The 27,599-nt window shown below is 41.4% G+C and overlaps 1 protein-coding gene and 2 long non-coding RNA genes across 6 annotated transcripts in view; 2 read left to right on the forward strand and 1 right to left on the reverse strand.

The window, feature by feature from the left end:
• LOC129178819 (uncharacterized) overlaps window positions 1-5,399 on the reverse strand; it is a 117,057-nt gene extending 111,658 nt beyond the window's left edge. Inside the window, exons 1-4 of one of the 2 annotated variants that reach the window (XR_008569851.1) lie at window positions 5,259-5,399; window positions 4,376-4,450; window positions 4,005-4,103; window positions 52-182 (exon numbers count right to left, since the gene is read on the reverse strand). This is a non-coding gene — a long non-coding RNA (uncharacterized LOC129178819). Of the gene's footprint in view, window positions 1-51; window positions 183-4,004; window positions 4,104-4,375; window positions 4,496-5,258 lie in introns of both variants that reach the window. The other variant, XR_008569850.1, reaches the window with a different exon arrangement.
• Window positions 5,400-7,921: 2,522 nt separating this feature from the next.
• Window positions 7,922-13,966, forward strand: LOC129178635 (uncharacterized). Its single transcript, XR_008569820.1, has 3 exons — window positions 7,922-8,069; window positions 9,094-9,258; window positions 11,598-13,966. It is a non-coding gene; the product is annotated as an uncharacterized LOC129178635 (long non-coding RNA).
• Window positions 13,967-19,721: 5,755 nt separating this feature from the next.
• Window positions 19,722-26,370, forward strand: irx6a (iroquois homeobox 6a). Of its 3 annotated transcripts, none has more exons than XM_054770907.1 (7): window positions 19,722-19,926; window positions 20,578-20,883; window positions 21,434-21,543; window positions 21,792-22,087; window positions 24,210-24,857; window positions 24,932-25,045; window positions 25,836-26,370. In XM_054770907.1, the coding sequence occupies exons 1-6, from the start codon at window positions 19,861-19,863 to the stop codon at window positions 25,039-25,041; spliced, it is 1,536 nt and encodes a 511-aa protein (XP_054626882.1). In that variant the 5' UTR covers window positions 19,722-19,860; the 3' UTR covers window positions 25,042-25,045; window positions 25,836-26,370. The 3 variants fall into 3 exon arrangements, with proteins under 3 accessions (XP_054626882.1, XP_054626884.1, XP_054626883.1); XM_054770908.1 differs by having other exon boundaries at window positions 19,846-19,926; window positions 20,628-20,883; XM_054770909.1 differs by lacking the exon at window positions 20,578-20,883 and having other exon boundaries at window positions 19,725-19,926.
• The last annotated feature ends 1,229 nt before the right edge of the window (window positions 26,371-27,599 follow it).

Here is a 27,599-nt window from a genome sequence, read left to right on the forward strand (position 1 = left end):
ATAACCTACCTATTTAACACATTTTCAATTGTAAAATGTATAGATACTCACCACTCATGAATGACAATGTAAGATGATCGATGAACAGATGGAATCTGAGTCACGCTGTAGAGGTTTCACTTTTGCTTCTCACAGCAAATATGGTGTGTTCAAGGGCTGCCGAACAAGGTCCGGAATCATCTCTAGACAAAAAAAAAGTGTAAGTTACGCACAAAGACATAAACATGTAAAAATGGTGGGCCTTTTTAAAAAGTAGTACAAGTATGCTCTACATTTTAATTGTATTATCACGTATTATCATGTATATATTTGACTACAAAACTGTGAATTGGCAGGACCATGAATGATGAATCGCAAATGTGTGGTGATCCACCGTATTAGATTAGAGGTATTATTTTATTCCACATAAAATGCCCTGGGTGAGGATAGTACGGATGGTCAGCCCAGGTGGGGGCTTGGTGGTGAGAGGGCCAAACCATTTGTGGCAGAGGGGTGGCTGGCGGAACCATAAATCAGGAGCAGCGGGAGTGAAGAGCAAGAGGGATTTATAAAGATGTTGCGCTCAGCCAGCCCACTTGTGGACATCGTGATGAATTCACATAGCACATTGCCCAGGCAAACTACTTCATTATACCATGGCCCAGTGGTCATTAATCTCCCTGGGAGGCCGGCATCCTGAGGGATCGCCAGACCAGAGAATTTATTCAGGCCTGGAGGTACCCATTTCATTAACCATTCAATCTGTTTCGTCTCCCCCTTCTCACTCTCGGACTTCATCCCTCACTCGGCCTGTGTTTGCCATCACCTACCGTTTAAATAATCGAGTGGAAAGTCAAATCCTGTCTTTATCTATCTCGGTGGATATCTTTATTTATATCACATGTATGCTCCCAATTTCAATTGCTCCCACTGAGTAGTAGGCCAACAGGTTTGTATGTGGATGCCTTTGACATGTACTGAATTTGGAAGATATGTCAACATATCAGAAATACTTGGACAGCACGGCTGAGCAAGTCACCGTGCGGCAAGATGTGCTCACGTGTCAACATTCTGAGACTATTTTAGTCGTGCAGACAATCTTGGTGATGGCTTAGCGGCGGTCCAACACAAATAGCACAATTCTTGAGCACGTACTACATCTTCAGCATTCATGACTGTTGACTAATTGCATGCACTACTTGGCTGCAACCAGAAGAGGCGCTGCTGAATCAGTCTCTACTAGCGTGTTGTCTAAGGAAGTACATATCAGCTACAGGAAGTTGAGCCACAACCAAGCAGACATCCTGTACGGAATCACTATACGTCTGAACACGTTTATGGAAACGGGAGTTCAGAACATTCAAAGAGGTTAGATTGCAAACCTACAGTTCTTATTTATATTTTGTAGGCCTGTCACAATAACAAATTTTGCTGGACAATAATTGTCCTATAAATTATTGTCAATAATTTATATTATTGACATATTTTGAGACTATGTCGTATTAAAAGCAATAAACTTTAATTTCTCAGGCATATTTAACATTGTAGTTGGAATGTCAATATATTTTAAATAAATTAAACAAACAACATAAATTACACACACAAAAAGACCAGGAAAAAAAGCGAATAAAATTTTTTCGAGTTTTCGATTTATCGAGGCCGGCATGATTATCAACTTTGAGTTTTTTTAATCGTTCGATTAATCGATATTTACATTCTCATATTTCACTACAAGCCAGAAGACTTCACATTTTTTTAGTGTGTACATTTAGACTGTAGTGTACTATCTCAGTGTCAGATTCTTGGATGTTCACCAATGCCGGTGGTGGAGCTGTTAAGAAGAGAAGTTAATCACAAGCTCCTTTGTCTTACTGGTATTCAAGTAATAGTAAATAGTTACATGCACGCCAGTCGACAAAGCCCGAGATGACTCCCCTGTATTCCTGCTTGTTCCCCTTTGGATCAGTAATTGTGTTATTACGTGCTATGGGAGGGCCAACATGCACAGTTGCACTCATTAATGACCTTTTCCTCAACATGCACATGATGTAGCATCATCACAAAACATCCATTTCAACAGTGACCAAACAGAAGGATGTGACAAAAACTTGGCTGCCTGTGCAGAAAAACACCAATGCTGAAAAGTGAATGGGGGTCAGCTCTGACTTCATGAATTCTGTGTCGATATTCGTTTTCAGTCAAGTAGCGGAGGGGGCCTGCGTGAAGCCGCTAACATGCCAACACTGTCATGTGTGCCTAATATTCTTGTCAGATGCAAGGAATTCGTGCCCTGTTGTGGGGTGTGTAACACCATATTAATATTAAGTGACCTTGCATTTCCAAATGGAGAAAGAGAAAGTCTTCATCCTTCTCTGTTCCCTTGCTCATCTCCCTAAAGGATTTAACCATATATATATATATATATATATATATATATATATATATATGTGTGGAATAATTTCATCAACCACGCCGCGTCCCAGTGGACCCTTTCCACTTTAAACACTTAACGGGTTAAATAAATAATGACGGCACGCGTGGCGCTGCGTGCGCAAACGTTAACGGCACCAGCCACTAGCCCCCAGGTCCCACAGCAGCAGGAGTCCTTAAAGTGAATCATTTGCTTTACGCTAAGGACACAGCAGCCGTTCGGTGAGCAGATTATGGGCCTTTAAGTAGCAGCCATCCCTGAAATGTGACTCTAGGGCTCACGGGCTGTCTGGGAGGACTACTGAGCAATGAGACTGACGGACAGAGGGAGACGGATAGGAGTAGTAAGGACAGACCATAAATCTATAGCCAATGAGAGAAGAAATGGTAGTAAAGGGTGAGCAGTGCAAAGGAAAAAAAACAACCACAATGTATCCCACTGGGCATCTTCTGGATTTTGCAAATACTAAAAAAAATGTTAGTTTATTACTATTCCCCCCCCCCCCCCCCCTTTCAAACCTGGCACACAAAAAACATGAATTCATCCAAAATGAATGATTGAGATGCTTCTATTTGGCCCACATTAACATTTCAACTGTACCAACTGAGGTAAAGGGAAAAGTGTGACAAGTATTTCTATCCGAACACAAGACTGACACTCAGACCTCTGCCAAGGCTTTTCCAAAAAAACGGACAACGAACACCCCATTTTGGCACATATTGAGATCGTCGGTATGGATTGAAACACAAAATGTGAACGTTATAAAATGTATCTGGTAAAACAAATCACGACATAAACTGACTGGGTCAAAGTTAGTGGGACAGATATCCACGACAACAACAGCAGCAGCATTTCACGACACATTTCAGAAAAAGATCATCATACCAACAGTAAAATATGGTGGTGGTAGTGTGACGGTCTGGGGCTGTTTTGCTCCTTCAGGACCTGGAAGACTTGCTGTGATAAATGTAACCATGAATTCTGCTGTCTACTAAAAAATCCAGAATGAGAATGTCCGGCCATCTGTTGGTGACCTCAAGCTGAAACCAACTTGGGTTCTGCAGCAGGACAATGATCCAAAACACACCAGTAAGTCCACCTCTGAATGGCTGAAGAAAAACAAAATGAAGACTTTGGAGCGGCCTAGTCAAAGTCCTGACCTGAATCCTATTGAGATGCTGTGGCATGACCTGAAAAAGGGGCTTCATACTGCAAAACCCTCCAATGTGGCTGAATGACAACAATTCTGCAAAGATGAGTGGCCAAAATTCCTCCACAGCGCTGTAAGAGACTCATTGCAAGTTATCGCAAACACTCGATTGCAGTTGTTGCTGCTAAGGGTGGCCCAACCCGTTATTAGGTTTAGGGGGCAATCACTTTTTTCACACAGGGCCAAGTAGCTTGGGATTTTTTTCTCTCTTAATCATAAAAAGTTTCAGTAACATGACATTAGGGCACACACACACACACACACACACACACACACAATAGGCATTACGATTAATAGTGATACGTGATCGTGTGGAAGATAGTGTTCATCACAGCTCAAATGCACTTCAGTATGACAACAGAACGGAGGAAAATAGCAACTTACCTTGCGATGAGGGATGTCCAAGAGTTGAATCCATGAAGACTGACGTGTTTATTACTGTTAAAGAGGTTTCTTTGTCGGGGTCATCGTTCGATGAAAAACCTATAAAAACAAAAATACATTAAAATTAATTAACAAAGTATGTTCTCACTGGGCCTGTCACAAAATTAGCGATTGGCATATTTAGTTTTTTCTTTGGCTTTTCATGGCCTTCTGTGAAACACGTGTCAAAAGAAGGAACAACCTCAACAAGGGGTGTTCAGAGAAGCCACCAATACCGTAAATTCCAGACGATAGAGCACAACATGAATATAGGCCGCATCCACCAAATTTAAAGACAAAAAATGTTTTACATATAAACCTTGCAATCTTACCTGCACTCGTTAGCTGCCATGAGTGAGATGCATTTGTTCAATGGAGTTCAACAGCTGCCGCAGTCCAAACAGAAGCTGTTGCAATTGTACACAACTCTTCTTTTTAACCTCTTTTTAAAGCTTTAGAACACATAGAAAAGTGAAAGAATGCATGTTCATGTCTCAAAAAAGGATTGAGGATGATGGGAAAAATTCCAACAACAAAAAAAGTGCAGTTTTCCTATAATGTGTGATAAGGTCTATTTAGCGCCTTTATCCTGGGTTTAGAGCTGATAACGGGATTACAATGCCACAATTTAATTCAAAAAACGCTCTCCTAGCCAGAAAAAAACAAGTCTTAATGGTTTTGTTCAACACACTCTTAAATGTATGTCTTTAATTTTGTGCACTTTGCTCTAATAAAAAAAACCCAGATGCAATCAGATGACCCCCAGTGCCATGTCATTGCAGGGAGGCGGGCGATACATAAAAAAAAAAAAAAAAAACACAGGAACGTCAAAGCATGAGTAAAAGCTGTATTGATTCCCAGCCGGATTAAAGACACAGCGGGGAGCAATTAAAACAGTCCAGATGAACATGTTAGCATGTTTAAAATTGCATGTAGGATAGTGCATTAGATTGTTTTTATAATGGATATGACAACTAATGCCATATAGTATGTAGGGAAAATGCATTTCTAGCATTTTCAGAAAAGGAAAATGTGAGGACTAATTCTATAAAATGTACTTTGTAAGGTGTACAAGCACAAGTGTCCCTCTACTGAGTAGGCCAGAGGCTACTTCAATACCACAAGCTAGCTAGCTAGCTGATCCAACAGAAATGACAACAATATTGAAACATAGCAACGATTATCCATGTTTAAATGTGTTTGTTGCCGTCTTACCTGAACTTACTCTCTGCAACAGTTAGAAGCGTGGCACAAATGGATAAAAGGCTAAAACATCCAGTTCGAAGGTAGCATTAGCGCTCAGCAGCCAGCCAGGCACAGCAATGCAGCTAAAGATCAAAGCCCCGCGCCGATTACTCACCCACTTATATAAACTAACCTGTCGAATTCCCGCCCGAGCTTCTTCTTCTTCTTCAATATAGATGCCATTAGGCTCTTTACCGCCCCCTGTCGCACGGTGGAACACAGCACACTTACAAATGATAAGTTCACCATGCACGAAATATTTAGTAAATAAATATTTTAAAAATGTAATAAATACCAATACAATTATAATTAATAAATTGATTTATTAATGAACAATTTAATAAAGTAAATCTCAAAGATAATAAAATAAAATAGATAACAATACCTACATTAGTCATATTTGTACATGTTGTTTATTTAATTAATTTAAAAAATAACTTAAACGAAAGCATAGAAAATGAGTTCAATACAAATACTACATAAAATATGATGGGTCCGGTTGAACAATAATCCATCACAAATTATGCACATAATATTTTAAATAAATAGCAACAAAGTAAAAATAAATAAATACATTCAATACAATTATAATTAATAAATTCATTTATTAATGAAAAATGTAACAATGTAACTCTCAAATATAATAAAATAAAATAAATAATAATACTTAAATTAGTCATATTTGTATTTGTTGTTTATTTAATTAATTTTGAAAACAACTTAAACAAAGGCGTTGAAAATGAGTTAAATACAGATACTATATAAAATCTGATGATTGTCCTCAGTGGGGTCACGGGTGAGCTGACAACCATTCACACTCACATTTACGCTGATGGACAATAAGATGAACCTAAAATACATACCCACGCAAGCACTGGAAGAACATGCAAGCTACTGGAGCACCACGCAACCATGCTCAGTGATAATGAATGTAAAAATATTGCACACACAAAAACATCTGCACAAACCCGTCATGCATGCCAAAAAAAATCATGAATGGCGTATGTAGTACATCCACCTGGTACTTCATTAGGTATACTGCACATACATCTGATGACATTTAATGCAACATTCATCAAAAAGTCGAGAGCTCATTAGACTGCGCGTGTGTACCTAATGTTGAGGGTGTGAGTGCATGAATTTGATAGACAGTATATGTTATTATACTTGTCCTATAAATAATGACAAATAACATATTACACAACACTCACAGATGTGCACTTGCACCCACAGATGCGCAGTTCAACACACACACACACATTTACCTCGTGCAGAACTTCCTTCCTCGCAGCTGCGCGGCAGTGCTGCGCTCATGTATCCTTATGGCACTGATGATGCGTCACGCAGCCATCGGACCTCTGAAGGTCAACTCCAATGACCCCCGTGCTCTCCTGGCTCGGGACTGCTTTGATAAATAGACAGGCCTGCAAATGGAGACTGTACTGAGCAGCCAAATGGAGTGCCACCTGTTTCCTACTCATTCTTTTTACAGTTTTCAGAGCATCGTGTTGGCGCATAATGACCATATTCAGACACTTTCATGAAAGTGCAGTGGAGACATCACGATGCCACCTTGTAGTCTTGTGATGTTATTATGTAATGTAGCTGTATGTGTGGATGTTATGCCAGTATTGGATATATGTTTTGTAATAAAAAATGTGGAAAAAAATGTGGTACAGTAAACATTTGTTTTTGCAGGTCAGAAAAGTGAGCCCTGCGTGTTCGGTGAAATCCAATCAAATGGAGTTTTGCTGGTTAGCCGATTTTGTTGGACCACGCCCTCAAGATGTTGGAAGATGCTTGCGTGCTTTTTAGCCGAAGAGAGTAGAAGTGTTCATTTAGAAAGTCAACAAAATAACAGAGAACACGTTTTTTGTTTATTGTTGAAACTCCTATTGAGTTATGCTAACAGAATGGAAATTAGCATGAAAAAGTGTGAAAGAAAGACTATCCTATGTAGTGAATACCTTTGTTAGGGATAAGTCTGTCAAATAAACTCATTTATAGTTTTCTTTTAATGCGTTTTCTAGATAGTAGCAATGTTACAACATTTTGAAACATGAAAAATCAAGTCTGTGATTAATTCCGCTAAAGCATGACTTGAACTTGAATTTGATACCTCATTCACATCTCGACCCCAAATATTAAAGAAGTGAGAGCAGATTTTATTCTGGAAAATAGGGCCTTTGTTCCCCATTACTTTAACATTGAGTCAAGGCAAAAGCTAGGATCGACCCACGGACCCTGGCAAGTACAACCATACTATAAGATATATAATAACTTAGGCTTTGAAAATCTGCTTTAAAAGTCAACAGAGTAGCCATTTACATTTTTCTTTGGTAATCAAAAAGTCCAGGGAAAAAAATCAAGTGTCATATTCATCATTTAGAAGTTTCATCTTTCACTGAATTTTTTTAGTGCTTCTTTTTTGAAAAATGTATTTATTTTTATGACCGCTGTTAGCCTGGCTCTTTAAGAAGAATTGCATTGTGGGAAGTTGAGTGTCTCTCTCTCTCTCTCTCTCTCTCTCTCTCTCTCTCTCTCTCGCTCTCTTCCCTCCCACGCCTGTCTGTACAGCTCATTGATTTCTGCGTCCTGATTGGCTGTAGACCATTGTCAATCAATCTCCTTCGTGTCAACCTGCGTGTCTCCGCCTGTGTCATCGTTAGCTTGTTGCTTGCTAGCTTGTAAACAAATGTTCAGTTCAAACGACTGCAGCAATATGTTTTAAAAAGGAAAAAAAAGCCGCGCAAAGGCAAGGTCACAGGAGAAAAAATGGGCGTGAGTGACTTAATAATTTCTTGTCTCCTACCTGTAGGTTGATCATTAAAATTCAAACGAAGGTTTAACTTCTTTGAGAGTGCTTAAACAGGAGAGAAATGTGATGTGCCTGTCTGAGAAAAGTATATAAAGTGTATAAAGAGGGGTTATACAATCTTAAAACATGTATAATCAAAAAATGAAAGTGGCTACTTAGCGGATTTCACTTATTGCGGGATATTTTGGGAACCTATCCCCACGATAAACGAGGGAACATTGTATATGCCTCACACTGCAGTGCAGCAGCACGCTGTGTATTCGTTTTCACCCCACACTAACCACAAGAAATATCTAGATGTTATTGACAGGGATGTATAAAGTCCACCAACCACTCCATATTTGACAAAATCAATGTTTTTTTTTGCATGATTTTGTTCCAATGATAAGTGTATTTTATTTGTTTTTATATTTACAATCAAGACATCCATATTGAAAATAGGACAATGCAAACACGACGTAGTAATTTCAGGTTTAAAAAAAAACTATTCTGTACCATCCGATTTGAATGAAATTTAATCTGCAGATAGATTAAACTGAATTGACATCCTATATACCTTTTATGTGGTCTCGAAGCTCTGATTCATGAGTTTGAAAGGCTTAAAGTTGGACTTAAAATTCAAAGCACTCGTTTGGGTTGATGTGGTCCAACACGCAGTACAAATCCGATACAAAAATGAAGAGGAAGAAGTAATCTACCTGACAAACGTGTACAGGAATGAAAAACACTTGATATATTATGAAAAAATAGCATTTTTAAGGACGTCCTCACAGACTGTCCAAATCGAGCGCGCACGCACAGTGTCAGATTTTTGCATGGTTGTGTAGTTACGCTTTTTAGGTAGTAGCTGGTTTAGCGAGCATCAGTCTCGCTTTGGGAACTAGAAGCGTCACCTAGTAAATTGTATTACATTTAGCTCAGCCTATAAGCTTAATGCTCTTTAATTAGCTTCAACGAAATGACTTTTCCTTTCCGTCTTAATTGTAGTGTTTTGAAGATTTGGAGAACTCCTATTAGGGTCTTTGGAGATCATAAAGTCGTCAGGAAGGAGAACAGACCCGTCAGCAGAACCTTTACAGTACAGGATGGCAAGTCCTGTCCAAATGTTGGCAAGAATGCAAGCTGAGCATCTCCACAACTACAACAAGTGCGGTAGGGTTGAATGATTGTTATCCACTTCTCGTATAATCCTTGCAAGGCTACATATACATAGTGGTCACAAAAGGCAGTTTGCAGGCAGTAAATAAAGAGAGAAGAATCAATAGCAGTCAGTGATAAGGGGATAAAGCCGCTAAATATGAAATACAGCCTAACAAAATGGTATGGATTTCCAATGAGGCCACGTCACACCGCCTGCTTTGAAATGCAAATACTAACTTCATGCACGTTGTCCTTCTCCAGCCTTGCCACCTATTGATCGGCTAAAACAAATTCCATTGATCAGTGAATATTTAATAGGGATAATTAAATCTTTCATGGACGTACTTAGAACCCATTTCCACTTTTCAGCATCTTACCCCCCCCCCCCCCGCCCCTGACAGCCCCCGACACCTGCCGTCGACTCACTTAAGATTCAAGGCGGCTCAATTAGGAATAACAGCTAATTGGGATAAAAATAGAAGATGGAGTCTGTTTACGGTTAAACGGCTTTTCACAGGCTAGCCAGACTTATGTAAAATATATTATACAGTATATAGTGTGATATCATAATAATAATCATAATAATAATAATCATAATAATATTTCACTACTTGTTTTGCCATAATTGCTTACATTGTGGCCGGTAAGGTTCATTTACTCAAGTGCGGAGAGTACAAGGCATCCATTAGGGGTAATGTGTTTGATTTATTTATATATTTTTTTATTTTTTTCATAATAGCGAAATATATTTTATCAACCTTTGGAAGGAAATAAAGTTATGTTTTCCACAAATATACTTATATTTACACATCTATTTGTAAAGTTTGTTTAATACCACTGTAAACTCCAGCTTTACAGGTGCCACGTCTGCCCTACAGGTATTGTGTGTGTAGTAGTGGCATCTACCGGGACACATGGTGGTGATGTGTACAGCAAAGCTTGTGCAGGTTATTCTCTAGAAATGTGTTGTGTATTATCATTACTTTGTGTAGTGATGCTCTTTGTTGAGGAAAAACATGTAAGTTAAACAAGGAACCGCAAATTCTCTCAAGAGCCTTGTGTGAATGTGAAGGGAAAAAAAATCGAGCGACATGATTTATGACATCAGAAGACGGGCAAACAGGAAAAGGTTGCTGTCAGGATAGTATTAGAGGGCAGCTCTTACTTGCATGGAGCGCTGTTATACAAAGTACCAATCAATAGCCCTTTTATTAGTGACTGCAATCAATGTACCTGTGACTGAGTGGGCCAATTAACGCTATCGACCGACAGGCCGGAGGAGATGAGAGGGGTCTGAAGGGGAAAGACATGGAATATTACGGGAGACGACAGAAGAGGATGAGCCGCGTCTCCAGTGGGGCGGAAGAGGGGGCATTCCCACCGAGTCTGCCATTGAGGACAAACTGACAGAAAGCAGAGGCCGCCTATCTCCCAAGAGGAAGTGACTGTGTATTGGCGAGGGTTGGGGGTGTCAGCAGTCTCCAAACAACGCGCCTTCCCACCACTTGGGTCATGTACGGACACTGGGAGGAACTGGACTGGGAATGCGACGCCGCTGCTCTTCTCACCGCTGGTTCTGAATAGTAATGGGGTCATAAGGTCACTACTGTGCACACGCCACCGGAGGCCTCCCTCCCCAAGAGAATGAGCAGAGTGACACCTTGACTTGAGATTGTGTATTACATATTACCTTTGACATCATACAAACCTGCACACCACTAGAAAAGTTGCTGTTTGTGTAAATGTACAAAAACATACATAACTTGCAGAGATGCAACATTGGGTTTTCAATGTTAAATGCACTTACAGACACCCTCTGAGGGCAACCGTAAGTGCGATAATGATGCCCCTGCTCTAGCATGACCATATGCATCATCACTTCTAGGCAAAGTTAATTTAGTGTTGTTTTTTTTTTTTTGAGTGGTTATCTTCTTCTTACACTTGTGTGACTTAAGCATGTTAAATAAGTGTGCCACTTGAGAGTTGCTGTGTTTTCGTCTTAATGTTAAGTTTAGCTTATTTTTACAAGTTAACCCAGGAATGGATTTTTGTCCTTTTTCATTATTTCCTATGGGAAATGTTGTTGGCCTTATCAGTACCTTGAGAATGTTACATTAAAGTCCAAAAGTTCGATAAGCAATCCTTAAAGCTGATGGTGTTTGGAGCATGAGGTCATGACAAAGGTGCTCCTCTTGACATGCTCCTCTTTCAGTTTTTGCACCTGGGTGTTCTGTTCCCAAAAAGACAGGGGCCAAAGGGGACTGCCTGGTGTCATTTGACAGTGTAGCACTCTCCTATCAGCCTCCCGCTATCAGCGTTTCACTCACAACACTGACCTCTCCTTCCTGTAGGAAAGTCTCGGGACCAGTGTGACGACAGCTGGAGGATCTGCCTCGGAGAGCGGGAGGAAGGCGGAAGGAAGAGTTTGTGACCAACGACGAATACGGAAAAAGACTGTAGGAAATGACAATGTGTGTGAAGTGATAAGCCTGCGGCAAAGACTCCCACACCCTGAGGGAGAACTGGGGGCTACAAGACTTTAGCCTCAGTGCTCGGCCCTATACCGCAGTCCCAGATGACCCCCCTGGCCAGTCATCTCATTGCCAAGTATGTATAGACCAGACACACTTACACTATCTTGGTTGTTGTGTTTATTGGCGCATGTTCTTGCTGAGAAAGCTTTTTCAGATCAGACTTCCTTTGTGATGCCAACAAAGCCAAAGTATGTGATTCTACACGCATGCACAAAATGACTTCCTGCACATGTAATGTCTCTTTTGTCCGTGATCGTTTAATGTATTAAGAGAATGATTTGAAATTCCTTGCTCTTTTTATTTGCAGAATGGTAGTGTGCTTTCAAAACAAAAAAAATCACATGCCTAGAGCACATTTTACTGATTTATTGTGTCAAACATTATCGAGGTCACAACACATTTGCTTACTCGTACTTTTACTATCGCCTTAACTAACGACATAGGACAAACATGAAGCTTCTGAACTTTCCAAGGATCTTTGAACATGTGTTAAATGTTACATTGATGATATTGAAATGGACGCCACAATGAAAGAAGAAAGGCACTCACAAAAAACAAGCACATAGCCCAAATTCCCTGCAACACCCGCTTGGGGCCGAGAGCAAAAAAAAAATCCAAAACAATCCTTTCTGTAGGAAAAACATCTCACTGTCAACTCGGTGAGGATTATTCCTCCACGGTTACCCCCTCCTTTTACTTCCCCTCCGTAATCCAGCCCCAAAAACTTTTAGTGAAGCCTTTCAAAACAATTTATGCAAGCAAACATCAAGCAGGGTTATTTGTATTGGCACCACTCTCCAGTAAACACGACTGAACCAAGACCAGATGGGACTCGGCCTTTTCCGCCCTTGTGTGCTGCATCCCAAGTCCACAGCAGAAGCTCGTTTTTTGGGTTTTTTTTTACTCACCTTTCATCATGTTCACCACTTCTGGATGAACGGATGCATGTGAGAATTGAATTATAATGGGACTTCTAGATTCAGATGGCCCTGACCCTGGAATTTGACCAACATTTTATAGATAGTTATACAGTAGATTTAAAGATATAGATTTATATAGCACCTTTTTTAAGATACCCATAGCGCTGCACAGTGAAACCCATTATTCAGTCACTCCACAGTCACTCACTGGTGGTGGTAAGCTACATCTGTATCCACAGCTGCCCTGGGGTAGAGTCACATAGAAACACGTGGCTGCCAGTTTGCGCCTACGGCCTTTCCGACCACCACCAAACATTCATTCACATTTATACACCAGTGTGGGCGGCACTGGAGGCAAGCTGGGTGAAATGTCTTGCCCAAGGACACAACTCAAGGGGTGGAGGAAGCGGTGGGCAATCCACCAACCTTTTCTGGACGACCTGCTCTATCTACCTCCTGAGCCACTGCCGCCCACATTATAGGATTAACTGAAGAGCAAGTGTTGTGCTTTTTGGTGCTTTTGGCAGAACAGGCCTCGCATTCAAAACGGGGAAAACTCTAGCATCACCACATGTGAATTTAGTTATGAAAGTAGTGTTTTATAGAATTGGACCCTTTCTATTAACAGTGGTTAACTTCTGTTTACACTTTCGCCATAGTCAAGAGGCATATTTACTGGGACTCACCTTAGTCATTTTGTTGTATTGTTTTTAGGTTTTACAATTAACTGTGGTTAACTCATTCAATACCAAAGACGTATTTATACATTTTTATAATCCCGAACGCCCGATCCCAACAACGTATTTATATGTCTTTAGTATTTTTTGGCGAGAGAGGCAAAAAGAGGTGATGACGCAACTCCCCACTTCAGAGCAATTTTAAGCCATAAAATGGGCCACAAGGTGGCAGAAGTGTATTTGATAAGAGCTCAACAGAGATCATGTGAACAGAAAAAAAATCACACATGGCAGGAAGAAGGAAGTGAGAGAGCGCGGAGGAGTGTAGCGCAAAGAAGGTTACGCATTGTAGGGAAATTTTAACGCATGCACACACAGGCGTACACGCATGCACACACATAGTTCAGCTTCAAATGTGAAAATTGTAAATAGCTCATGGTGTTATATGTGCAAATAAATTGTTATTTTGATGTAAAGCAACCCTTTTTGTGTTGTTTATGTTGGCGTAGTTGTTTAGATATTTGAGCTGTCACAAAAGCTAAAAATATTTGTGTCAAAGTGAAAGTTATGCTTGAAATGTATCTTTTCACAAAAAGCTGGTTTTCTCCCTTTTCTGTTCCTGAAACTTACCTATGTTCTACTGCTGATTACTAAAGAATGGAAAAGGCAGAAACCAACTTTTTTCTTTCTGGTGAAAGACAGGAGTCCAATCGTTCTTTTGGTAGGTTCCATGTTTATATAGCCATAGAACACAATATTCTATGTGCCTTGAAAGATCAGCAGAAATCGTCTAAAATGGCCGGTTGTCTTTTGAAAAATGGCTGGGATTGAATGAGTTAATCTATTGGATAAATATTGTTTGGTGCTTATTATTATTTTGTGCGGGGACAAGATCTATGATTTGCAACATATTTTTGTGTTATTCTTTTTTGCAGTTACATGCCTGTTGAACTCGCTGCACATTCTTGCTGCAGGCGCCATCCTTTCCGTTTGTCAGTGTAGACCTCACATGCACAAAGAATGCACAAAGTGACAAGAAGGTATTCTGGATACCATTCCTCCAAACACACTTGATCGTATTCATGTCCACGGTGTTATTGTGCAGGCAGTGACACATACAGTACGTATACTGTATGCAAGGCCACCACAGCACCAAAATAGATACAAGTCACAACTAGACAAAGGACCCTAAGGTCCTGTGATAAAAGTCAGCAAGTGATCACCTCCCAAGTCCACATAGACACTCTGGGGAGAAAATAGACACTATTTCATCCTTTTCATACTCCATCTCCCTTACACTCTCACTGAGCAGTTATTTCCCAGAGTCACTGAATGTGTGTGTGTGTGTGTGTGCGTGTGCGTGTGTGCCTATCTAAGAGAGAGACAAGCTACAAATCCCTGACACCACCACTGATGATAGCTTTTCCAGTAGAGCCTGAAGGGGGACTCTGCCACACAAACAACCCATACTGGTGCCTCTGCCCCCCAACCCCCTTCCTGTGTGTTTGTCTCTTCTCTCACCTTCTCCCAGGAGCCCCCGGGGGCCTCTGGGATGCACGGCTCCCAACACAAAGTGCCTAGGGTTTGTTTGAGTTAAACATGAGACTACAAGCCATCACAATGACAGGACTACAAATGAAACACGAATTATGCCTTTTCACTCGTGCGCTGATTTGTTTAAAAAGAAAGTCCAAATGAATAGATTTCCTTTCATTACAGCATCCCATCAAAGCAACTAACTTGTAGACACAGTCATTCTCTTTCTCTCTCTGCTCCAGATTTATTGATTAAAACGGTCATAATGATGTCACACTCAGCCCGGCCCTCTTTCTTCATTTCGATGAGTCCCTCTGTGTGTGATGTAATTATTCACAGGTGTGGATTGTTTGTTTTAGCATTAACAAGCCACTATTGTGACCAGTATTACTCATTAGAATATTTATTACTTTAATTTGTGCTTTGGCTAATTTAGACCTAATCTTCACCAGTCATCTCAGTGTGTGCGTGCTTGCGTGTGTGTGTGTGTGTGTGTGTGTGTGTGTGTGTGTGTGTGTGCATGCAGGGTGTCTAATAATTCCACAGGACGAAAGCCTTTTTGGATTTATTGGCACATAGCAATTTAGGCTGTAATGAGATCACACACCTCCAGGTATAGGTGCTGCTCGCCTCACACCTTCCCCTTCCGCTTTCTCCTTCCTTCTCGGTGTGTGCTTATTACCATTTCATACGTGCCTCCCCTTCTATTTGATGAAAAAGCCCAAAAAGGCTTGGTGTGGTTCATTAAGTCAGCATAAGAAATGTATTAAATAGATGAAGGGTGTACCGGGCGCTATTGAGTGTTGACTTAACCTTTCCAGTATTTCCTTTTCCTCACTGGGTTGCTTTTAATGAAAGATGTGAGCATCACTCAGCCTCATTAGTCAGCACAAGATCAGATTGAACAGTATCCTGTATCTCTCGAACAAGACTGATAGTGTAAGTCAGTGGTGTCAAACTCCTTTTCATTGAGGGCCACATCACAGTTGTGGCTACCCTCAGAGGGCCGCTTACAGCGAATACACTGTATATGAATATAAATGTGTCATTGCCACATGATATTATACAATTGCCCGTGCATTTGATTGTTATTGTTATATTGATATATTTTTAAAGAAATTGATAGATAACTTGTGTTTATTTCATATGTCAACATGGCGAGCAGATATTCAAATCTTTATTCATGATTGTTTCGAAGATATGCAACTGCATGCGGTACAATTTAGCTTTCAAAATTGAAAGAGCAAATACGTTTAGCAAGAAAGGTGAAGCGATTTACTGACGCACATTTTTTTCCAGGCTTTCGTGGACCACGTGAAATGACGTGGCGGGGCAGACGTGTTACTTGTTGATGCACTCTGACAAATAACATAACAAAATCCGGTGAAGCTTTGCAACACTTCTGCTAACATGCGTCACGCATCTCGTTTTTTAACATGCTTAATTGTTGTACAAGTGTAAAAAGAATCATTAAAAACGGCAAAACCTGTAATGGGAAAACCTCTTGTCGTAAAAACACTTGTTGACACTGCTCCTTTCGAAATGTTTTCAATTTTAAAAAAGCCAAAGAAAAGAAGTGTGCTTTGACACTCGCTGAACCGGTCTAAAGTCACACATTTTGGCCGTACAATGTCCAGTTGTACAAAGTCCATTTTGTTTGTTTTCTACCCTTTAAGGCCTAGGTTCCCAAAGTGGGGCATGTGAATAAAAATGAAAAACAATTAGCGCTTAACACTCACAAGTACGAGTGTGCCTGAACGCCTCAGGGAAAGGAGACAAAGCATGAAGTTGCTCATTGCTCTGTGTGCATTATATGAGCAAATAAGTCACTTTGATGATTATTTTGTTCATTAAGAGTGTTGGAGATTCCATTTATGTTGGTGTTCCAATCCCTGCACGGCGCAGCGGTGAAAACCTGTCAATGTGAGTGGGGATTCTCCCGAAAATTATGCTTTATCGTTGGTTGTATGTACTTTTGTACTTCGGATAATGCTTTATTGTGACTGTTAGAATTTCCCCTTCAATTTGGTATTAGATGAATATGCAGACTTAAACCATAGCCATTGTCAGCGGACAAGAAAAGTGAAGCTCAAATTCAACCCATTCAAACGGAAGGATGCCAACATCAGACTGGAATAAAAGATTTGTAGGATGATGACTTATCTATTTATCAGTGCTCATGTGAAACTTTATCAAAATGCACATTTTGACCCAGAATTACTATAAAAATAATGAAACAGTTAATTATGTTCACTATTTCAAGTTAATTGAGATAAAAAGGTTCATGTTTTGAAGTGTGCACGAGTAGGGAGAACATGGCTTCAGGTCAAATGTCTGAAGGGGCACGCGACTGTAAAAAGTTGACGTAAAACTGGCGTAAACTACCCGAAATACAACATCAGTTTGGAGACACAACATAACCCAAACACCTGCTCCCTGAAATGACGAGGCAGCGTGCTCTATTGTGATGATTAAGTTATCGAGACGAAACACAGTGGTAAAAAGGAGTTGTGTCGTTGTGAGGATGCGACGCTGTGTGTCGAGGGAAGGGCACAGTGGTCAGTCTCCCATTACAATTAAGTGTTCATTTGGGCCAGATTCAGGGAGATGACTGCTGGACATGCATTATGCATGAGTCTGTCCATATGCACTTGGGCCATCGTGTATGCCCTTGTAGAATTGCATCGACCACCAGCGAGCAATTACATTTTGGTTGCTCCAACCTTCTCTCGCCGCGTAATCGCCTATGTAATACTGCACGCCGAAAGACAGAAAGGACGTTTCTTTCATATTGGGATTATTACTGGGTGTCATGTGATTTGTTTTGCTCTTCCTTGACTGTTTATATATACAGTATATATAACTAAATCATCAGCTTGTTAACCCACTAAAGTGCTGCTTACCTTTTTGATGAAGGTTTTTACATGCTGTGTTCCCTTGCAATGTTCAGGTCAAACTTGCTGTAACATCAGATTGTACTGTAAATTTAGGTCAGGCTTCCCCGTTCACGTGCCCACCTGATGATAAACATTCAATGAAATAGCTCAGCGAAATGTACCACTGCTATAGGAGCACATTTGCTTGTCCTTTACTTGTACACTATTGGCTGTGGAAAACTTGCGAAAAAATAACATTTCAAGAGCAATTATTAGTCCTCAGAGTGAATTACGTTTAAATTAGTGTATTAGATTTTACAGAAATTTTGCAGAAATGGGCTCCTAGTATTCAATATTCACTGTTTAATACTACATATTATTTAATGTTTGCTAAGTTTAGGGTGTTAGCAGAATCACACAATAATATCAGGCCCATTTTTACGCCATACATCTCGGATCGGAGGTGTCACTGGTCAGAAAATCTATATTCCCATGATTCCTAACCCCATTTGTCCTTTTTGAGTTCGAATATGTGTCCTGAAATGCTAAATCAGGCCTATTATACCCACTCAGATGCACATCCAATGAGATCCAACAAAATTATAAAAAGTTTACCTTAAGTAGCCACATACAAAGTGCAAAAATAATACAAAGCTCTCAGTGTGATGCATTGCAGTTGTACACCACTGCAAACTACATTCACAATAATAAACGTTTTATTTAATCAGCACCCCTCTGACACTGTCAATCAAAAATAAGCATTGTCATCATTACCATGTCGATCTAGCAGAGCCCCTTGATTGTTCGGGTGTACCTAATGATGTGTCCCATGTTCTTATCTCACTGGAGATGTCCTTTTTTTTTCCTTCCCTCTAAGTCGCGACTCTTCAGCGCCCCCCGAAGAGAGAGCCTGCAACTACAGGTGCATCTCCAGGGAGGAGGGGGTTGCGCCACGTGAGTCTTGACCTGGCACTGAAGAATCAGTCAAGTCTACGGGGCACATTTTTGACAAATCTCTCTCAAAAGCGGCGGGTCACAGGATCACAGTGAACGATTAAAGACCATATAAAGGAAAAATGGAAGGGGCGGCAATTTGTTTACTGGTGATGCTCAGGTTGCCGATTTAATAAAGCTTTATTATTTCTCCTTTCACGCAGCCGTCATTCCAACTGAGCATCATTCAATTAAAATGCAATTCTCACCTCCCCACTCATCCGCACTAATATTTAATTAGCGTCTTTTTTTTCCAGGCTTCACCTCGAAGGCGTATTTTCACTCTGTTGGTTAAACATGGGGCGTGGAGCCATTTGTTAATTGATACAATTACGTACACAGGAGCGTAATGGTCAAGTAGGTCTCCAGGGATGCATCAATCACTGCTCTATATTGACCTGCCAAAAAATACTAAGCATTCCTGCTGGAGTGGAGGCTGCCCTTTTCTCTAAATGCATGTATTGAGGCGCAAAAAAGTGTGAAAATCTGTACGTAAGGGTTTTTATACTAAGAATATTTGTAGTTGTTATTAATTAAATGTATCAAATAATACATTGTACCCTCCAGCCACACTATGTGCACCTTAAATGGAAGGAAAACACAGCCTTGTATTGAACGTGATTGGCAAAAAGACTTTATCCCATCTCTGGTAGCACGGTGCCATTCCGGGATTACAGTGACGTCACGCAGCTCCCCTTGCATGGATGAATGCTAAAGAACTATAGAGGCACAAATAATAGCACAAGCGCAGTCCATATCTTGCAAGTCTTACGTTATCCTTTAAGCCTCCCTCCACAACAACATTTTTGTTTTTTTTCTATTTTTAATGACGCTTAATTTCAGCTCCTCAGAAGGGGGGATTATTCATTCATATAAAACAATCTGCAGCTGATGCCAGTCTTAAAGTCTTCCCTCCTATATGGGGCGAAAGTCATGTATTATTAAGAGAGGGGGGGGGGGGTGAAAAAAGAAAGGCCGTGCGTGTGGAAATGCGTGTATGCCCGTGGATTTGAAGTGGAATATTTTTTTTGGGGGGGAAGCAATCGATCTATCCAAGGCTTGAGGAGGAATATTGCTGATGGTTACAAAAGAAGGCGAGATGTCTTTCTCCCAATTTGGATACCCTTACAATGCAGCCTCACAGGTAAGATACTTTTTAAATTCATTTTTCTAACTTTCTTTGACTTCAGTCGATACTTGTCATCTTATTAGATTTTTTTTGTATTGACTGTTCCTCCCTCTTTGCGTGATGCTTTTGTTGTCGTGCCAAATATTGACATACACGCACCCCATGTCCAACAACACTGAATTATGAATGAACGCTCCTGTTTTTTTTCTTGGTGACAAAAGTGATGAATGTCACCTAGTGCGCACCGTGCGTAATTACGCACCATCAATTTTACTTTAAATTACATGTTTTGATAAGGTGAACGTATCGGAGAAAGTTGCCACCAGACTTTGAGCTCTTTATTTAATGTTAAATACGCTTTTAAACTCAAAAAGTGCATTTTTTCCCCGAATGCAACATAAAAAGTAAGTGACGATGGGCATTTATGCTAAATATACTACAATTGATTGATTGAAAAGGCAATCATTTCGTCCACAAACAAGGGGAAAGTGTATTTACTTACAAAGTAAACTTTGTCACATTTCAGGAATTGTTACAAAAGTGGCTTACCTCGTTTAAAAAGAATTAAAAGAGTTTTTTTAAAGCTCCGAACTAACTTGCATCCAATTTCTGCTCTAAGATTTCAAGTTGCATTTAAAATGTCCACCATTCATTCTCTCTGTGCAGTTTTTCGTGTCGGCAAACCCCAGTACGACTTGCTGCGATTCGATTTCCAGGTCGGTACCGGATGGGTCCTCCACGGGATCACAGAACACGAGTGCCGCTGCAGCGGCAGCAGCGGCCGCTGCCGCCGCTGCCTCTTTTTGCTGCCCGCCCTACGAGAACCGGCTCTTGGCGGGGAGTCGCTCGGAGCTCAACGCGGCTCTGGGCGTGTACGGTTCCCCCTACGCGGCGGCGGCTGCAGCCAGCCAGAACTACGCCAACTACTTCCCCTACGGAACTGACCCGTCAGCCGCTATCTACTCCTCTCTGGTGGGCTCACTTCTGCCTCGGTGCATGCACTCAAAGGGGGGAGGGAGGAAGGGAGGGAGTGGATGGATCAATTGGTTAATCAATTTATTTTTTGGCACAGTGCAAACTTAAAATGCAGTATACAATCCATTGCTTCTATTAAGAAAGTGCGGAAAACATGCACACAAAAAATGTATATTTGAGGGGGTTATCAAACATATTTACTCCTCAATTCCCCCAATTCATTGATAAATAAAAGTAATTACTAAAAATAACAATTCACAGCACATAGGGCTGTAGCATGGTAACAGTGACCGATGTATTTTTGTTTTGCTATATTTACTTGAAAGGTTAGTAAGTCATGTACAAGCTGCACTCTTTGTTTTTATTCTGAATTTGAATTATTTTTTAAATGTAATGTTGCAGAGACAGTAACTGTATAAAAAAGTGAAGTGCATGTGTTAGTGAACCAGAACCCTACATGCACCATATTGTACAAGTTTTTTCTATTATATTTATGTTTAAAAAGTTGCAGACAAATTAAGTTGTTTTTTTTTTAATCCCCTGGCAGAATCCGCAGTACGACATGAAGGAGAGCACGGGCACTTTACACTCGGGCATCACTCAAACCGCAGCATACTATCCCTATGATCCGTCCCTGGGCCAGTATCAATATGACAGGTGAGATCTATGCTCCTCTTTTTTGTCCACTCTGTGTAATTTAAGCTCAGGCGAGCTTTGCTTGCCAAAAAAGAATCTTTTCCACTTTTCATTAGTGTGCCGCATTCATGTCAAAGGTCACGGTGTTTAGACTCTGATACCTGGCTGCGTTTTAGGTGTATATCGATTTCAAACATTAGCGGTAAAGCAGGGTGAGACAGGGTGTTCTGTGATGTTCCACATCCTAATGTCACCCCTCCTCGTTTCAGATACGGGACGGTGGACTTCAACAGCACGGCCAGACGAAAGAACGCCACCCGAGAAACCACCAGCACTTTGAAAACGTGGCTGTACGAGCACCGCAAGAACCCGTACCCCACCAAGGGAGAGAAGATCATGCTGGCCATCATCACCAAGATGACCCTCACCCAGGTGTCCACCTGGTTCGCCAACGCCCGCCGGAGACTCAAGAAGGAGAACAAGATGACGTGGTCGCCAAAGAACAAGGCCAACGACGACAGGAAGGACGACATCAGCAAGAGCGACCAGGACTGTCTCACCAAAGGTTAGTCCCATTCACATTTAACAGTCCTACACAACGTAGATGGAAACATACACACTTTATTCATCTACAAGAGAAATTCACCTTCCGAGCAGCTCTCCAAAAATCCTAATAAAGTCATAATAAGCAATCAAGATGCGACAGGCAAGATAAGAAAAGTAAAATAAGAAAATAGAATAAGAATAAATACATAAATAAATAATACTGAACGGTTCACTTCCAATTTGTAGTGTAATAATAATAATGCATAATAATCATAATAATGAATAATAGTTGTTCATGATAAGTTAATAAGTCCAGTCCTGTGTGTATTTTTATCGGCCCCCTCTGTTGTCTTGAATGGCATGGGGGAGGAATGATCTGCTCAGTCTTTCAGTTGAGAAGGACAGTGATAGTAATCTGCCACTGAAGCTGCTCTTCTGTTGGGAGATGATGCTGTGCAATGGATGATGCTGGTTGTCCATGATGGAAAGGCGCCTCCTCAGTGTCCTTTGCCCTGCCACAGATATCAGGCTTGTCCAGCTCAGTGCCAATGACAAAGCCTGTCTTCCTCACCAGCTTGTCCAGGCGTGTGGCGTTCTCCTTCTTGAGGCTACTCCCCCAGCACACTACTGCATACAGGAGGGCACTAGCTACCACAGTCTGGTAGAAGTTCTGTAGGAGCTTCTTGCATACGTCGAAGGACGGCAGCCTTCTGAGATTTTGCTTTCTGAGATTTTTCTTGAAAGAGCAACAGAAGAGGCCATTCAATTTTGGTGCAGATGTGGATTTCTCTTTCTGCATCAGTGGAGCAATGCTCCTCACGGTACATTTTTTCGATTTGTACGTCAACCCCCGTCAACCAAGAAGTCTCTTGCAAACACAAATGTAGCGCTGTATAATTTTTTTCATTTGCCTCTTGTTGCATGCGAGTATGCTGGCTGAAAATGTAAACGCGCTTTTGCACAGATCGTAGAATTTATTGTCCCTTTCCGCCATTAGATTCAACGTGGCTTCCATAGTGCACTCACAGTACAAATGGTGCGTTCACACCAGGAAGTAGCCAGATTATGAAACATTTGTTTTTGTTTTTGGTTTGATTAGTTTGTTGTGTTTGCTAGCCTAACATAATGAAACCTTGTAGTGGGGTGGTGTAGGAGCCTCAGAATAAAAATGGTGCTGTCTGTTGAGTTGCACGTCACCCCTTATGAACTACAAGTACGCTGGCTAAACAAGACTCACTTTTCATTGGCTATTTTTCTTCTTCTCTTTGCCATTTCAGTGATATGGAACTGTACCCCCTTGCCTCAGAATTACACAAATTAATGTAATTAATGTTATCCTTCATGAATCAGGAAGTAGGCTGCAATCTAACAAAGCACAAATGAAAATGCGGCACTCCACACCTTTTAGACTTGTTTGTGTTTCATGGAAACTGTTTCGTACCCCAGACAGTGGCGGAGCAATGAGGTGGCCAGGGGTGGCCGTAGCCACCCTTGGTCACTCTCCAGCCACCCCACTGGCCACCCCCACGGCAGAGGAGAGCTGCCTCTTTTGTGAAGGAGCTGTCAATAAAACCGAGTCTTGCATGAACCGCAAGCAGTAGGTAAGCTTTCCATGGTGACTTTGTTCGGTCCCGGTCAGGTTTTCTCACTATGTTGACTTTGAATTAAATTCTGAAGCGTGATTCAGCACATAAATCTGTTAATACTGGAAGCTCTCTGTAGCAGCATGAGTGGGCATGTAAACCCTGGAGCCTAGAGTTAAAACGGAAGTGCCGATCGCCATCCACTTCCGTATTATGCCCTGCGCGGGTTTGGCCACCATGATGGTGAGCAGAATCCAGAAACTATGCATTGAAAACATGTCCTCGGCACACTGCTCAGCTATTAATTGCTCTAATAGACTGTGTAAAACTTTTGGATGAGGTAGGCAGTGGCCGTCTTGACAATTCAGGCATCGACTTATTGCCGCCCCTATGTGACAGTCATGGTCTCACCTTGGCCACACCAATGAAACATTTCTGGCTCCGCCTCTAACGCCAGAATTTAAAAATCTTCCATCTAATAGCAACATTTTGCATCATCCGCCATGAGCCAGGAGGTAGACTTCCTTCTGAGCTCACGACTGCCTTCATGTCTTGTAGATTCTAGCGACTGCAAGGACGAAAAGGACTTGCACCTGAGCGATTTGGATGACATGGACGAAGACGATTGTGACAAGCTGGATAGTGAATGTGAAAAGGTGGTCTCGGATGAGCAAGACCTCCATAGAGTGGGGGCGCTACCTGGCTCGCCCCCAAAGAGAGACTGCTCCTCTGAGCTTCACCTGAATGTGTCCAACAGCTTCCACCACACGTTCCCGTGCACCATCAAAACCAGCCTCCCTCCTCTTCCGTCCGACTTCCTGGATCCACCCAAGACTACAGGAAACTTGACCCTGTCTCACTTTGAGGTGTCGGACAAGCCGCGGATTTGGTCTCTGGCACGAACGGCGGCTTCTAGCGTCATCCTGAGCCCCCAGCACGCAGCCGAGTTGAGGACAGGCAATTCCAGCGGGGACTGCCAGCTTCAGAGGTTGTCTGGCGCTCCGAATGCTCCTAGCGGACAATGTGGGCTCATGAGAGGCCTCCAGGATGCTAGCAGCGTCCCAAATGCTGCGAGTCCCTTTCCTGAGGGCCCCTCTTTGCACTCCAAAGTCTACGGCCTGAGCAGCTACAATCACAAGGGCCTCCAACTGCACTGTCCGTCCTATGCTGCACTCCCTGACACATGCCAGTACGCCACTACTGAAGGTACGTCTACTAGTCTACAGGACATAAAGAGTTTTGGACATTCTCAGATTGTGTTTGTGTTTTGGGGTGTGTAGGATTCTCTAACGGCAAAGCAGAGACATCACAAACATCAGACCTCAGTGACGCCTGTGCAACCCTGCAGGATGACAAGGTCACTGCGTTCAGGCCTGTGATGAAGAGGTGAACAGGTGAATGTGAAACACACACACACACTCACACACACACACACATGACAGAAGCCTCACACGAGGCATGCATCAGACTTTAGTGTACTTAAAGTGACCTCACCAGTACACATCAGCAACCTAGCGTCCTAATGTCCAGGACAGAAATAAAGTAAATACAGTTTTAGTGGGCACAGCGCAACCTCTGAGATTGTACAATGTGGAATTCATCCTGAATTTTTTTCAACCCAATGCGCCGTTAATACCGCCTAAAACTTCAGAGTTTCAACTGTCGTGATGCAGGACCCTCCGGGCTCATGCTTTGCTTTGTATTTGGCTTTTTTGGGGCCTGCTATTTCAAAAAGAAGCTGCTGCCACAGCAGGAGAAGTAAAGTAGAAGTAAGCAGACCATACACGTTGTCACTTTCAGTCGAAGTTAGACTGGTATATATACATATATACTGTATATATATACTTCTTACTATCAACAGGAGTTAACTTCTCTTTCACACTTGTTTTGGCAGTTAAGAATGTTGAAAGATTGCAGCTTTGTCAGTAAGTTAAGGCAGACTGTTACAACACCGTAAATCATTCAGTAGTTGACTTCTTTTTACACTACTTTTTAATATTGACAGTGGTTACATTCTTTTTCCAGCTGTATGGCTGTTAAGAACGACACAACGTTGCCGATTATTAAGGCAGTCATATGTTCCACACGTGAACACACCCAATAAAACTACATGATCAAACACTTTGAAGAAGTTATGTTTTTTTTGGGTCAATTGATCAACACATGTCATTTGTCTCTTTTTAGGTGACTGGATGCTGTACTACAATAACAAAGCGAAATGTTAATTATGCACTAATGGACACACTGGTCTCAGTGGGACACGGGTGCTGTCAAACTGTGGAATATTTTGCACAACCTTTTGTTGTTTGTTTTTTTTAATATATGGTGTTTAAAGACTTTATGCAAAAATCATACATGAGAAATGTGTATGTGGCAATCGCGTGTTGTTTATTTATTCATTTATTTATTGTGCAAATGTTGAAGTGTGTTTACTTTGTGTCTCCTTTAAGTGTTCTGTTGAATAATGTGTATTGTTGTGGATTTGTGTCATTTGTCTTATAAAAGAAACGGAAAACGGTCGGTTGTTAAGTTAAATGATATTTGCAGATTGTTATTGTATTGAAATGTGAACAGATGTGTTTTTTTTCTTCTTTTTCTAAAAATACATGTTTTTTTCCAAGACTTTTCTGTGTCATGGCTATTTAAAGACCTGAGGGGGCGTGCATTCAAACACTGGAGGGTGTTGACTTGATCAAAGTTGATCGTCACGACTTTGACGCGCGTGAGCCAAATCCACAAGTTGCAGAAGAAAGGAGTCGTGGTCTCTGCGCTGACAATGTCTAATCGCTGGCGGCGTTGAGCGCTTTGTAGCCGGGACGCCGGAACACATGCTTGAATGATGGCGCGTCCCCCGTGTGCTGCACTAACTTGGCATTGTGTTCATTAAAAGGTCATTTGTTGCATCAAACCATTCACACGGTCCATCAAAGTTGCTTTGATTCGCCTCGTTTGCCTACAGCCCATCTCGTTACGACTAACTATGCGCACCAAGTTGATTACTAAAAGGATGACGACAATCTGAAAACTTTTTCATCCTCGTACAGCGGAAGATTGGACACAATTCAATCCCGCAGGCTGGTTGACCTCCGTTTGTTGGGATTTCTGATGAAAATAGTAATAATCTGTGCCAGTGTCAAGCTGTTGCGATCATAAAACCTTTAAAGCTAATTTTGAAATAACATTTGAACATTCTAATCTAGACTTTCTAAATGTATAATCTTTGATAACAAGTGACTTATTGGCCTCTAACGGCTCCTAATGTGAGTCTGCTTACTTACACACGACGCAGCACACATGTCAAAAAAACACCCATCAATTCCCGCCGCAAGGCATGCCGGGTAGCTTGGGGTACTATTTCTCCCATCGTTTTGCAATGTTTGTTTTGCATTTTTGCGAGACTGCGAAATATGTTGAGGAGGTCGTCAGAGAAGTAAACAAGGAGTTAACATACTCTCGATATCCATGTTTCATTCTTCATAGTTCATATTGTTGCTGCAGCTGGACTATCCAGCAGGCCTTGCGGGCATTTGGAAATGATGTTTAGCGGTTAGTTGTCGATTTATGTGATGCAATGGGTTGTGTGTTCGTTTCGTTGCACCGTAAGCATTGTGTCTTTATGTTTGGAAAAACTGTTGAAACGGTTAGCATACTTTAATGCTATAACCCCCAAAACAATGGGAATAGTTATTAGTATTACATATATTTAGGATTGTATTTTGAAAGATGATCAGTGATGTTCAATATCCTAACATATTCCACCTCCTACATTCAGACAGGAGGAAAATCCCCGCCTAAATGTCATTCCAGGTCCTCGTTGTGAGGATTAGCCTTGCATTAAATCCAGTCAATTTAAAGGTGCCGTGGTCATCCTCGGTGTCCTTGGTGGAATCTGCTAAATCCTGGGGCAAACAGATGAGAATGAGGCAGGGGGCTTTTATATTTATATTG

The sequence above is a fragment of the Dunckerocampus dactyliophorus genome, chromosome 3, assembly GCF_027744805.1.
Source record: "Dunckerocampus dactyliophorus isolate RoL2022-P2 chromosome 3, RoL_Ddac_1.1, whole genome shotgun sequence".
NCBI lineage: Eukaryota > Metazoa > Chordata > Actinopteri > Syngnathiformes > Syngnathidae > Dunckerocampus > Dunckerocampus dactyliophorus.

What these genes read in the sequence shown, in the direction of transcription:
- irx6a (XM_054770907.1), top strand. Translation starts at nt 19,861, where the DNA reads ATGGTTACAAAAGAAGGCGAGATGTCTTTCTCCCAATTTGGATACCCT. An exon ending in CCGCTATCTACTCCTCTCTG is followed by an intron (nt 20,884 to 21,433) that starts GTGGGCTCACTT and finishes ATCCCCTGGCAG; the next exon opens with AATCCGCAGTACGACATGAA. An exon ending in GGCCAGTATCAATATGACAG is followed by an intron (nt 21,544 to 21,791) that starts GTGAGATCTATG and finishes TCCTCGTTTCAG; the next exon opens with ATACGGGACGGTGGACTTCA.